The following is a 14,305-nucleotide window of genomic DNA, read 5'->3' on the forward strand; positions in this document are numbered from 1 at the left end:
ATATAATTTCATTGAAAAGATTTTGTATTCCTTTGGTTTGTATCTCTGAAATTTCATCTTTCCTGATAAATCTTGAGTGTGGTATTTTCATGTCATATCATATTTCTTGGAATTTCTATTCTTGGTCTCTTAACATCTTTTCTCTGTGATCAGCTTCATTTTCAAGATTATTTTTATCTTCATTGCCTGAAACTCTGTCTTTTAGGTGGTCTAATTTGCTGGTGATAACTTTCCGATGAATTTTTAAATTAGTTAATTGATTCTTTTATTTTAAAGATTTCCAACCTATTCTTCAGGATTCCTATCTTCTTATTTTTTTATATATATTTTTTTAGTTGTAGTTGGACACAATACTTTTATTTGTTTTTATTTTTATGTGGTGCTGAGATCAAACCCAGCACCTTGCACGTGCTAGGCAAGCACTGTACCGCTGATCCACAACTTCAATCCCCTATCTTCTTACTGAAGCAATCTTTCACTTCTTGAATTTACTCAAAAATTTCATTTCTTACGTTATCTTTTATCTCATCAATCAGTTTAACTGTGAACTTTCTGAATACTATCTCTCACATTTCCTCTGCTGTGATGTCTTTGGAATCTGTTGTTGAGGTATTCTGTGTTGTTTGGGACAGTTTGTTCCCTTGCTTTTTCTGTTTGTCTACCCATCTATCTAGATGGATCTAAAGCTGTAGAGTTTCTACCTTATGAGTTTTATAGTGTTTATGTTACTAGTACCTCACAAATTTGGGAAGAGCCCAGTGATAGCAACAATCTATGCAAACAATATATAGCAGTAGACCAGGTACTTAGTTCCTATTTTGATATCTACAGTGTTAATTGATACAATACGTATAAATAGTAGGATCAGCAATCCATCAATAAAAACAGTAAATAATCATGAATTAGATGTGGCATAAGATCAAACAATAGGTGTTATCTATGACTTCTACTGTATTAGTTATTGTGTGCCTTTGGTGGCAGGGGCAGACATTGTATACATCAATTAATATTAAGAGGTGTTAAGCATAGAGTTGAGTATGAGGAAAGAAGAGAGGGTGGTAGAAAAGTGTTTGCACTTTCAAAGGGTGAATAGGGCAGATGCAGCAGTAACTTAGGATTTGTTATTAAACAGGAAGGGAAATAAAAAGTAGAAGTAAGCAAAGTGGATCAAAGCCCTAGGAATTACACCATGTGTCTAATAGAAGAAAAAGGCCCAAATCTCCTCGTGTCGGATTAGGCTCCAACTTCCTATTGGAGTCTTATTAGACTCCTATAGCACAAGAATTAAAACCAAGAATCAATAAATGGGATGGATTCAAACTAAAAAGCTTCTTCTCAGCAAAAGAAACAATCAGTGAGGTGAACAGAGAGCCTACAGAATGGGAGCAAATCTTTACCACAAGAACATCAGATAGAGCACTAATCTTTAGGTTATATAAAGTACTCAAAAACCTTAACACCAAAAAAAACAAAATAACCCAGTCAATAAATGGGCCAAGGAACTGAATGGACACTTCTAAGAAGAAGATATGTAATCAGTCAACAAACATATGAAAAAATGTTCAACATCTCTAGCAATTAGAGAAATGCAAATCAAAACTACTCTTAAGATTTCATCTCAAGTCAGAATGGCAGCTATCAAGAAGACAACAATAAATGTTGGCAAGGATGAGGGGGAAAGGCACACTCATACATTGCTGGTGGGACTGCAAATTGGTGCAGCCAGTATGGAAAGCAGTATGGAGATTCCTTGGAAAACTTGGAATGGAACCACCATTTGACCCAGCTATCCCACTCCTCAGTTTATACCCAAAGGACTTAAAAACAACATACTATAGGGACACAGCCACATCAATGTTTATAGCAGCACAATTCATAGTAGCTAAATTGTGGAACCAATCTAGATGCCCTCTAGTAGATGAATGGATAGGGAAACTTTGGTGTGTGTGTATACACATACACACACACACACACACACACACACAATGGAACATTACTCAGCATTAAGAGAGAATAAAATCATAACATTTGTAGATAAATAGATGGCGTTGGAGAATATAATGCTAGATAAATAAACTAAGCCAATCCCAAAAAACTAAGTGCCAAATATTTTTTTTAATATGAGGATGCTGACTCATAATGGCGATGGGAATGGGGGAGCATGGGAGGAATGGAGGAACTTTACATAGGGCAAAGGGGGGAGGGGGCAAAGGGGTAGAAATGATGGTGGAATGAGTTAGACATCATTATCCTAAGTACATGTACGAAAACACGAATGGTGTGAAAATACTTTGTGTACAGAGACTTGAAAAATTGTGCTCTATATGTGTAATATGATACGAATTGCATTCTACCATCTTGTATAACAAATTAGAATAAATAATTTTTCTAAAAAGTAGAAGTAAGAATATAGAGGAGGAAAGAATGGAATTTGGCTGTCAGCAATAGAAAAAAGTGAGGGAGACAAGAGAGAGTAGTGGCAAAGACTTTACAAAATCAAAATATACTAATCAAAAACCCTGACCCTCAAAAAACAGAGCATGGGAAAATAACACCTTCAAAAAAAAAGGCTAGAAAAGAAATATGTATAGATGTTCTTGAATCAATCAGTACACAAATAAAACAAAAACCAAATATAGAAATACAAATACAGAAAACCAAAAACAAAAAGCAACCCAATAATCAAAAAAAAAGTTAAAAATCTTGGTGAAAAGTTAAGAAATTAAGGAATTGTTTCTACTATGAAGGATAAAATAGTCAGAATATGTGTTGACTGTATGTACCCATATTTTTTTTTTCAGTCTTAATGTGTGAACTGAGCAAGGGAGAATGGACTGTGGGCTGCAAATCCTGTGTATTGTGTTGCTCACTGAACTGAAGGTTCAGGTTTAAGTCTTCCCAACTTCCCTTCTTGGAAGATTGCTGTGGGTTGGCTGGGCTGCACACCAGGTGGCAGAGCCACTGGCTGGGGCAGGTGGGCCTGGCAGTGAAGTGGCCTGTTGGGCAAGCTGGGCTAAGGCCTGGTGGAAAAGCAGTGGCTAGGCCAGGCAGTGTAGTGGTTTGCCAGGTGCCCAGATTGGCAGGCTGGGTGGTGAAGTGGGTGGCTGAGTCAGGTGGGTCTGGTTGCAAAGTGATTGGCCAGCCAGGCTGGGCTGCCCCTGAATGGTGAACAAAGCTTCTGGTTATGTCTGGCTGGCCTAGCTGGCCTGGGCCAGGAGGATTAGGGCTGGGCCATGGGTTCTGTGGGCCAGTGGCAAATCTATGGGCTGGGCCAGGTAGGCCTGGTGGTAAAATGGGCCAGTGGCAAAGCTGTGGGCTCAATGGGCAGAGTAGGAGACCAGGGGGAGCTGGGGAAGCCCCCATGTGTGCCAGACTGTTGCCAGACTTGGAGGGCACCCAGGACCCAGGGACCCAGTGGATGCTGGACTGGGTGTGATCTGGGGAAGGGCAAGTGCTAAGGACCAAGTGGGGTGCCACACTGGGTGGGTGCTGGCTGAGTTCTGGACCTGACAGGTGCTGGATTGGGGAGTGCCCCAAGGACTAGGCTGGTTAGTGCCAGAACCCAGTGGGTGCTGGGCTAGGGAGGGTGCTGGGGGGTAGGCTGAATCTGGGACCCAGCAGGTGCCAGCCTGGGTGGATCCTGGGTATTGGTAGGTGCTAGGACTGTCAGCCAGGCAAATTGAGAGCCAGGTGCCCTCACACCCAGCTTTCCAACTTCCTGATCCTCTGTAGCCTTGTTAGCCCCTCTGAGCCGCAGGACTCTCAGAGTCAGGGGAGGGCCAGGTTCTCTCTAACCTCTCCAACTTGTGTTTCCCAAGTGAAATACTCTGTTTCTGATTTTCCACACGTTTGTTAGGTTCAGTTATATTTTGCTAGGCTCAGATAGATTTATGTGGATCTAGCCGTGAACTCATGGATCCGGGTTTCCAGTTTCCGTTGGCACTGCGGTGCTGTAGTCCCAGCAGTGCTGTCATCCCAAAATGGCTCCTGGATCTGCTCTCTGTGGACGATTAATAAACTCAGGGCGCTTTTTTTTTTTTAAAGATCCATGTAATCAGTTGAACAGTCTGGTTTGGCTAGGGCAAACTGCCCCTCCAGTCTCAGGATTTTTCGCTCTAAGCGTCAGGAAGAAGCAGTATTCCTGCTGCTTGAGTTCTGGGTAGCTAAGTTAGGAGAAAGGCTACCTCACTTTAATCTGCTGTCTTGCTCCCTCCCCAGAACATGCTTTTAAAGGTTATTGTAAAATCTCCTTTCTTAGTACTCATTTGTAGAATTTTTTTCCACATTTAATAAATACATTCTTGAATAATTTATTTATAGCCCTTTTGGATAATTGGATGTGGGATGTGCTTAATTATGTAAGACAGTGATTTTTTTTTTTCTCATCTTAAAAGGGCTATTTTCAATTAAAAGCAAACCCAGGTGCTTGGATGCTGAAATTACGCCAAGGAAAATCAGAAGATATTTATCAAATAGTTGGGTGAGTTATGTGACCCTCTTTAAATTATTTTGTATGTCAATAATTATTTAGTGCAACATAACCAGTATCACCAAAACAGCGATTAACATGTTAATACTGGCCTAAGTCCAAATATCAGCAAGGTGACAGAATACGATTTTTCAGGACTTGTCTATCCCGTAAGAATTTGAACAACTATCCACATACAAAAAAGTCCCTGCATAATAATTAAAGAAATCGAGTAAGATATACAACACCTGTTTGTAGCACAGAAATAAGGAAACATGTATTGAATAGGATAGGAAGACCAGTATTGTCTATCTTTAGCATCTTCCCACAACTCCTGCGAGCCCAGCCCAGAGAGAAGAAAGTGAACACTGAAATTTGTCCTGGCCCACTCTAGTAACACCCAGCACTAGTCAGGCCTCAAAGCCATTATAGTTCTAGACTCCAGCCAGTACCCACAAGCTGATCCTCCAGGACCTGGTTTCAAGCAAGATTCTTTAACTCCAGGTTTTAGACCTGCCTGGTATATTAAGTTTCCAGGTCTACTCCACTATTAAGCCTACCCCAGCACACTAGGCCAGCTCCCAGAGTGTTCAGGTCAATCTTAGGGCCAGACTAGCCCCTAGAGTTCAGAGCTCCAACTACACCCAGCCCTCGGATACTCCCAGGTCCTAGCACAAGTCCAGCCCAGTCTCTGCTGTCCCAGCTCCAGGTTCTAGATGAACCCAGAGTCTGGGCAGCTCCCATAGCTCCTTATGCTCCTCATGGTTCCAGGCTTTACACCTGTTCCGACATCTGGCTGGACCCCATGACCTAGGCTCTAGTGAACCTAGGATCTAGCCCTGCCCCACTAAACCCCAGTGTGTGGCTGGCTCCCACCAACTGTTGACCCCTGTGGACTCAAGTTTCTAAGTAGCCCATGTGGACTCAAACTTTAAGGATCATCCCATATACTGTGGCTCTAAGACCATCCTAGTGGACTCAGGTGCCAGGCCTGTCCTGTAGACCCACTTACTAGCTCTAACCAGCACCATGTCACCCCTTGTGAACCAAGGCATTTAAGGCCATTTCCTGAAGATTCAGGTGCCGTGTTCTCCCTACAGTAGACCGTACTACTCGGGCTACACACAATCTCTGCATAGGCTGACTAGCAAAGGACTCTCTCAGACAAAGCCAGTTTGCGAAGATTGGAATAAGTCCTTACTTCCTCAAATGCACAGACACCAACCTAGAGCCACAAGGATCATCAACAGCCAGGGAATTATAACACCACTAAAGGAACAAAACCTTGTAAATTCTGCCATTTTGGGCATTATGGATGAACTTGGAGGAAATTGTTAAGTGAAATAAACCATACACAGAAAGCCATATACTGCATGATCTCACTTTATATGTGGCCCTAAAAAGGTTAAAATTAGGACTGTGGCTGTAACTCAGTGGTAAAGCACTTGCCTAACATGGGTGAGGTACTGGGTTCAAACCTCAGCATCACATAAAAATAAATATGTCCATCTACAACTAAAAAACATTTTTTAAAAAGGGTTAAAATTATAGAAGCCAAATGTAGAGTGACTGTGACCAACAGGGATGAGGATGGAGTTGGGAAGGTATTGGTTTATCTGATCATTTAGGAAAAGTAAACAAGAGCTCTATTGTACATCATGATGGCTGTAGTTAATAACAACATATTATATTCTTGAAAATCTTAGAGTAGATTTTAAGAGCTTTTTCTCTTCGTTATATGGATGCTGACTCACAATGGGGGTGCAGGTAGTGAAAATTCACTGGATTGGATGGGGTGGGGGATTGCAGGGGGATGGGAATGGGAAAGTCAGTAGAATGAATTGGACATAACTTTCCTATCTTCATATATGAATAAACAGTGAAATTCCACATCATGTACAACCACAAGAATGGCAAATTATACTCCATGTATGTATGATATGTCAAAATACATGGTGCTCACATGTATAACTAAAAAGAACAAATAGAAAAAAAATTTGAAGCAATGTCTATGTTAATTAGCTCAATTTAGCCATTTCATGATGTTTGTGTTTCAAAAGACGCATAATAAAAATATCTTTTTAAAGTTTTTTTGGGGGGGGTTAGACACAATGCCTTTATTTTATTTATTTTTATGTGGTGCTGCGGATCGAACTCGGGGCCTCGCACATGCTTGGCGAGCGCTCTACCGCTGAGCTACAACCCCAGCCCCAAAATATATTTTTTAATTGTCAATTTTAAGATATTTTAAGAAAGTTCACAAAACTATAAAATACAAACTACCTGTAAAACTGTTGCTTTTACATTGTTTAATTTCAAAGATAAATTTATTTTCTCAGTTTTGGAGGCTAGAAAATCCATGATCAAGGGTCCAGCCTCTGGCAAGGACCTTCTTGTTGTGTCATCCCATTACAGAAGGCACAAGGCACATGACAGAAGGTACAAGAGAGGGCCACACTCACCTTTAAAATGGCGCAAAACCCACCCACAAGGATGGAGCCCTCCTCACAGCCAAATTCCTAAGGGTCTTACCTTTTATTAAAATAGGTCTTGGTTTCTTTCTTTTTTTAATATTTTTTTAGTTGCATATAACATTAGGATAGTTTTTGACATAATAACAAAAACATGGAATATAATTTGCTCTAAGGGTCTTATTCTTTAATAATCTGTTACAATGGCAATTAAGTTTGAACATGAGTTGTAGAGGGGCAAGCATTCAAACCATAACAGATGGCCTACTTCATATATTATCAAAGAATTTAGCAAAAGGAACTGGTTGCTTTTACATTGTGTTAGGAAAAATTGAAAAGGAGTAAGATCCAGGAGAGATGGCTCCCAGGAGCCTTCGATAGTACAGAACTGAGGAAGTGACCAAGGAGGGAGAGCTGTACCTCTCTTAAGATTCTAAAAGTGAAAAAGCAAAAAACTGCTCTTAGCTGTCTGTCCATGACCAGAAAGCTATGCACTTGATTCTAGAATACTGATGTAGAAAACCTCATGTATCCTGACTGTACTTGCCAAAAGAAACTAGCCAAGAATTAGCATATAGCCCCACTCACTTCTATGGTCCAGATGCTATCTGTTAGCAGAATCTAATTATCAACCAGAACCATAGTACAAAAGAGTCTATAAACAACCACCAAAAAAGTGTTCAACTTTCTGACTCCTGCAGTATAAGGAAGTTTCCTGCCTTATTTAATAGACACAACATTTCCACAAATAAATTCTTTCCAGAAACATTTGTGGTGTCACTGATCATCACTACTAAGTCTGCCACCTGGTAGAGTGGGAAAATGTAATCAAATCATAAATAGTTTCTACAATAGAATGTTTCAGTACATAGTAAAAATACCAAAAGTAATTAAGCACAACTTCATACTCAGTTGTTAAGCAAGTTTGAAAATTAAAAGAATGATCTGTATTATATGTAATATAAAAACAATAAGGTAATATAAAAACAATAAGGTAATATAAAAACAATAAGGTAATATAAATGGACATCTGTTTTGTGAACCTTTGCATCACTGACCAAATACCTGACAAGAACTGCTTAGAGGAGAAAATGTTTATTTGGGGATCAAGGCTTCAGAGGTCTCAGTCCATAGATGGGTGACCTCATTCTTCTGGGCCCGAGATGAGGCAGCACATCATGAGGGAAAGACCCAGCCTAGGAAAACTGTTCAACTCATGGGGAAGGAGCCTCAGCAAAAAGCAGTCCTTCTAGCTACAACCCACCTGCCTTCAGTTACCTAGTCAGCTCACTCAAACCAGGGTGGACTCATTAGATTATAGCTCTCATAATCTATTTTGCCTCTGAATATTCCTGCATTAACAGGAGTTTTGGGGGGACACCTCATATCAAAACCATAACATTAGATACATTTTCAGTCTTGTGTGTTTTACAATACCCTTCAATTTTGGTATTTGAAAATGTTTACTGGATATTTAAAAAGTGACAATGGAGAATTTATTTAATATATAAGAAAACTTTTAAGTCTAGAAAATGTTTCACATTTTAATTATCATTGTGACATATCAGATTTGAAAGATTTTAATATTGTCATATCCTTGATATACACCAGCAAGGAAAGCAGTAGTTTAAACTTTCCAAGTGATACTCAGTATTGCATTTAATCAGCTATTTTTGTGTAATTTAAATTTATATTAAACATTACTGGATGATTTCTTAAATATAATGTATATCTTAACTGAATATAGAAACAAAAAATGATAGTTACACAAGTAATACCACACACATTTATAGCGAAATGAATTGTTATTTGTGTCATCATAATTGTATGTGTACTCTTGAATTACAAACATCTGTGTTTTTCTGATTTTAGGCATAGAGGAACTGACTCTCAGCCAGACATTGGAGATGTCATTGTTGTATTAAATAGTTTCAAGAGCAAGATACTGGAAGTACAGGTGTGTGAGGCTGAAGCTTTTTATAGGCTTTTTTCTTTTTTCTTTAGGATTTATTTTTAATATTAACAGGAATCTATTTTTCCTTCATTTTTAGTCTATAAAGAATTTTATAATACTGCCTCAAATGTTGTATTGAAACTCTTGAAGTGAAAGGAAGGTTAATGTCATAAAGGGAAAACAGAGCTTATAGAAAGAAGGAAAAACTTTCTCTTGTTGGTTTTTTTTTTTTTTTGTTTTTGTTTTTGTTCTTTAGTCTTGCTATATTATTGTATTTGCCTTATTTGTAGCCAGACAATGTTACAGATTATATTATAAAGATTAGCTCAAGAACACAGGTTGAAAAATTAGTACTAAAATGAAAAAGTGATGTTTCTTTCCTTAAAGAGAAAAAGAATTTTTTCTTTACTTTTTAAAAAATGTTTATTTTTGTCTTTTCATTTATTGTCTACTATTACAAGGGGAGTTTTCAATATTGGCTGGTATAGTTCTTTTAAACAAACCAAACTTTCTACTTAAGGCTACTAAAAATATTGGATAAATGTTTAAATCTTAAAAGCAGTTCAGGATCTGACAATAATGAAATAATAAGGATAGTAAGGAAATAAAATTAAAGGGAAATTGAAAAACCTAGAAAATTAAGCAAGCACCGAAGCTTCTCTTGGCCCAAGAAAGCTGCTGTTCCCTGGGAACATTTGTTTTGTCACATTTGAATTGTTGTTTTGATTTGCTAGGTTACAGGAACAGAAATTAAAACCTGGGACCCAGATAAAGCAGGTGATTTTTTTAGAAGACCTCCTGCTATGATCAACTGGTCCTATCTTCAGGATAATGACAAAATATAGTAAATTATCCCATGTAATCTTTTAGTCCAAGTTTGTATCAACAAAATAATCCTGGGAATTCTTAACTTGAATTGTTACTAAAATAGTTCCAGATTGATAGCATGTACAGACACCTGGCAGAAACATCCATAAGTCTCTGCAGTAAGATTAAAATAGCCTAAACTGCAATCAAATTTTTCAAGTGCAGAGGCCAGCACATGGCCAAAGATAAGCAAATACACAAAACCAGGACAAACAACAGAAAACAGACATGAAGATTCCAAACTTTTTGTTGACAGACTCTGAAACAACTGTGCTTATTTTATTAATTTATTTTAAAGACATTAAAACCATGTTTGAAAATAACTCCAGGAAATAGCAAACTATAATAAGTACATATCATTTTTTTTTTTAGTAGAAACCAACAATGCAGCACCAAAATTAAGCATTCAATGGCTGGCCTTCACATGCCTGGAGTGAGAATTAGCAAGTTCAAGGGTAGATAGCAAGTATCCCAAATGCATTAGGAACAGGAACAAAGGAAAATACAGCAGAAAGCACAAAAGGTGTAATGAATGCAGTGAGAAGCTTCAAGGTGGCAGGAGTGGATATAATACTGGCTGTTTGACTCAGTAGCTGTCTGATCTTGGAGAGATCACTTAAACTGTTCTGTCTCATTTTCCCCATTTACAAAATGGGTTTTTACAACACAACTTACCTTATTAGAACTGTTAGGATAAGACAGTTTAGCTTTGTAAAATGCTTCATGAGTATTTATTGAATGAATCAAATCAGTTTAAATGGAATTCCAGGAGATAGTGAAAAGAATAAATATCATTGCATTTGAAGCAATAAATGGCTAAAAATATTTGGGAGTTGTTAACAAATACCAGTTAAAAATAGTCTACAACTACAGGGCTTGGGCTGTAGCTCAGAGGTGAGTGCTTGCTTCAAAAGTGTGAGGCACTGGGTTCAATCCTCAGCACCACATAAAAGTAAAGATATGTGGTGCCGAGGATTGAACTCAGTGCCTGAGCACTCTACCACTTGAGCCACAACCCCAGCTGCCTCAGCACCACATAAAAATAAGATACTGTATCCATCTACAACTAAAAAAATTATTTAAAAGAAAGTCTATAGCTTAACTATACCTATGTCCTTGAGTTGTTTTCTAGTAACAGTTTGATCTCCTAACCCTCTGACAGAATTACAGCAAAAAGACAGAAAAGGGAGCAGAAAAAAAGCAACTTAAAGGATCAGTCCTAAACACCAGTAGCCCACTAAGAGGAATTCCAGAAAGAACAGATAAAATGGAGGGGAGAGAGTATTCTATAGATAAAGAGAGAAAATAAATGTTCATGTCAAAAGAGACCACAAATTACCAAGTAGGAAAAGTGGAAATGGCTCACAAAAATCCTAAGAGCTACTAAGGAGAAAAGGCAGGCCGCTATGATAAATACACAGTGTTAGACATAGAATTTGCAAAATTAGTGATAAAATACAACAATACAAAGCCTTCAATGTTTTGAGAATTATTATTTTGAATCTAGGATAATGCATCTAGCCAATTTCTTAATCAAATATGAAACAAAGAAAGTTATTTTCTGAAGTGAAAGATTTAGAAAAACTATTCCTCACATCCCTTCTTGAAGATGTTCATAATGAAGATGAAGACTAAGAAAGAGGACAGGTAGTTCAGGAAATGGTGAAACTTAACCTGTAAACAACAACAAAAAAAATACCATCTAGTAAGAAAAAGTTAATTGTAAGCCCCAAGAAAAATTTCCTGAAAAATTCCAGAGAGCAAGAGTAATAAACTGTGGAGTATTAAAGGTATGGGAAGGAGACATGTATGTAACTCTCTCCACAAGAAAAAATAAAATGCCAAGGGGAAAAAATGCTGTCCTTTGGTAGAATATAAGAAAGAAGAATTCATTTGAAACAGCAAGTCTCCTATGAGTGGCACAGTTGTGGTCTCATTGTAACTATACAAAGGAAATAGAATTTTAGTAGCTTTCAGACTATTCAGTGAGTAGAATTTACTTTGTCAAAATCAGCACCAAGTACTGTTTACTGACTTGCAAGTCTCAGAGTCACCATAACAAAATACGAAGAATACAGTTATGTTTGCCAAACAAATGTGTTAACTATATTTGCAAATTCTAAAGTAAAGGTTTTAACTAATGTAAGTTGGAGATGAAGACAAAGGGTAGAAATATTAGTATCCTTATAAATAGGATGCAAGAGAAACTGTTTAAGTTGCTGGAAAGAATGAATAAATAAATATTGTTTAAAGTTACAAAAATGCTCATTAGAAGAACTGAATAAAGATATAACTACCAAAACTTCTAGATGAAGAAGGGAAGGAAGACTAAGTGAGTTGCTAATCCATCAGCACAGTAAATGACGACTCAATTTTTGTGCACAGAAATATCTAGCAGATAATATCTACAGTTGGTAATTGAGCAAACCCAGGTATAAACACAGTATTTAATGTCATAGAAGTAACCAACAACAACAACAAAAAAAGAAGTGAATTGATAGTTGAAGACCAGACTTAATTTATAAACTTTTGCTTAGATATCTCCTGGATTCTGGCTCTGTTTACAGCAACTATTCTTAGATTTCCACTTTGCCTAATATAATTCACTTTCTAACTAAGCATTATAACCTTTAAGGCTGACAAAGTCTAAATTTTTTTCTTTACAATGTTATCTAGGTACAAAAGAAACCGGACAAAATAAAGGAAGATATCCTTATTGATAACCATGAGAAAAAAGGAATGTGGGACTCCATTAAAAGGTATTTACTATGAATAGTCTAATATAACTAGATTGGTAGAGTCTACCAAATGGAAATCCTGCATATGGTAAAAATGTAAGTACACAGATACTCCTCTCAAGGAGAAACTGGGGACAGTTGAACATATGTGTTGTACAAACCAAAGGAGAAAAAGGATATATCCAATTAGAAGGAACCTCAGGAAAGACTTCTTGTAATAGTGTATGGCTAAGATCTGTTCTAAAGGAAAAATAGGATTTAAAAGTTGGAGATAGTGTGAAGGTACCCAATTGCATGAAGGCAAGAAAACTGGGTATGTTCCTCAAATAACAGAAAGTAGCCCAGCTTAGCTACAACACTGAGTATAATGTGGAATATATAAGTTTCAGTGTTTATTTAAAGAAGAAAGCATTGGCTCATGTAGAATCCAGGAGTAGACCTGGCTTTAGTCATTCTGGTAATGTGGTCTGAAAAGTTTCTCCATCTTAGTTTTACTATTTCTTAGCCTCTTTCCAAATAATAACAGCAAAAGTTCCAAGGATGACTTATTAGTCCAAAACTGAAATAAGCACAATAACTTTAACTGAGCACACCTGGGGCACATACCTATCTCTATAGCCTGTGGTAAGCCTGTCCCACCTAAACATCTTAGAATTGGAGGATAAGTTGTTCGCCCCAAATCATTGTACTACAAGAAGAATGGATGTTAGGCTGGTAAAAAAATCAAAAGTTGTCTGCTATAGAGAACTTTGAAAATATGTTTTAGAGATTTGAACTTAATTTGAATTGTGATAAAACATTTATCAAAGTTAAGAAATACAAACTTCAGGCCAAGTAGATTGGGCAACCTAAATAGATTTTGTTATACCAGTCAAAAACATCCTCATGGGGCTGGTGTTGTGGCTCAGTGGTACAGCACTTGCCTAGCATGGGTGAGGCCCTGAGTTTAATCCTCAGCACCACATAAAAATAAATAAATAAAATAAAGGTTAAATTCATTAAAAAAAAAAGCATCCTCATCATTTTGAACTTTGTCCAGTTTAGCTCTCTTTTCCTATAAGTGATTTGTTTGGTAAGAAAAACCATGTTATTTTCCCATAAATCAACTATTTTCTTACTTGGAGGATTATAAAAGATTTGAGGGCAGGGGCTCTAGCTCAGTGGTAGAGTGCTTACCTAGCATGTGTGGGGCCCTGGGTTCTATCCCTAGTGACCAAAAACAAAAAAAAGATTTGAAAAATACTTTTGATATAACAATTTGTACTTGAAAAACTATCTACCAGGATGATTATAAGTTGAGTTTTCCAAATTTTAATTATTCTAAACGTGCTTATGTAAAAATGATATTATAAATAAGAAAAAGAAAAATTATATACAATATGAATACCCCTGAGTAAGAGTCTATCATTTTTGTAGATGCAAAAATGAGATATGGCTTGTCTGGGTCCAAAAAGTAGTAGAAATGACAGCTGGCCCTGATTAAGCTCTGGGATGTATACCGTTGAGTGGACACAGCTCCCTAGCCTCTCTGTTTTTTATGGAGGGCACTCAGGATACGTAGATCTTTGTAGCTTGTGTGGTCTGAAAAACATACCTCATCAGAGGAGCTCCAAATTATAGGAAAATTTTAAATAATATTTTAGTGTGAGGAAGGCTTGTTAGCAGCGCTCATAGACTTACTCTATTACCACATAAATCCTTGATGTACCATAGTTACACTTATGTGTTTTATTCATTCCCTCATTATTAGCCTGCACTTAAAGTTTCAAAAGACTAGATATGGGGCTGGGGCTGTAGCTCAGTGGCA

General features: G+C 37.4%; 1 protein-coding gene across 1 annotated transcript in view; it reads left to right on the forward strand.

Moving 5' to 3' along the window:
- Uggt2 (UDP-glucose glycoprotein glucosyltransferase 2) overlaps positions 1–14,305 on the forward strand; it is a 223,718-nt gene that overhangs the window by 172,831 nt on the left and 36,582 nt on the right. The window contains exons 31-33 of the mRNA XM_048800999.1: positions 4,395–4,480; positions 8,812–8,896; positions 12,437–12,519. Coding sequence (XP_048656956.1) covers positions 4,395–4,480; positions 8,812–8,896; positions 12,437–12,519 — 254 coding nt within the window. The remainder of the gene's footprint in view (positions 1–4,394; positions 4,481–8,811; positions 8,897–12,436; positions 12,520–14,305) is intronic.

Source organism: Marmota marmota, unplaced genomic scaffold, assembly GCF_001458135.2.
Source record: "Marmota marmota marmota unplaced genomic scaffold, marMar, whole genome shotgun sequence".
NCBI classification, from domain to species: Eukaryota; Metazoa; Chordata; class Mammalia; order Rodentia; family Sciuridae; genus Marmota; species Marmota marmota.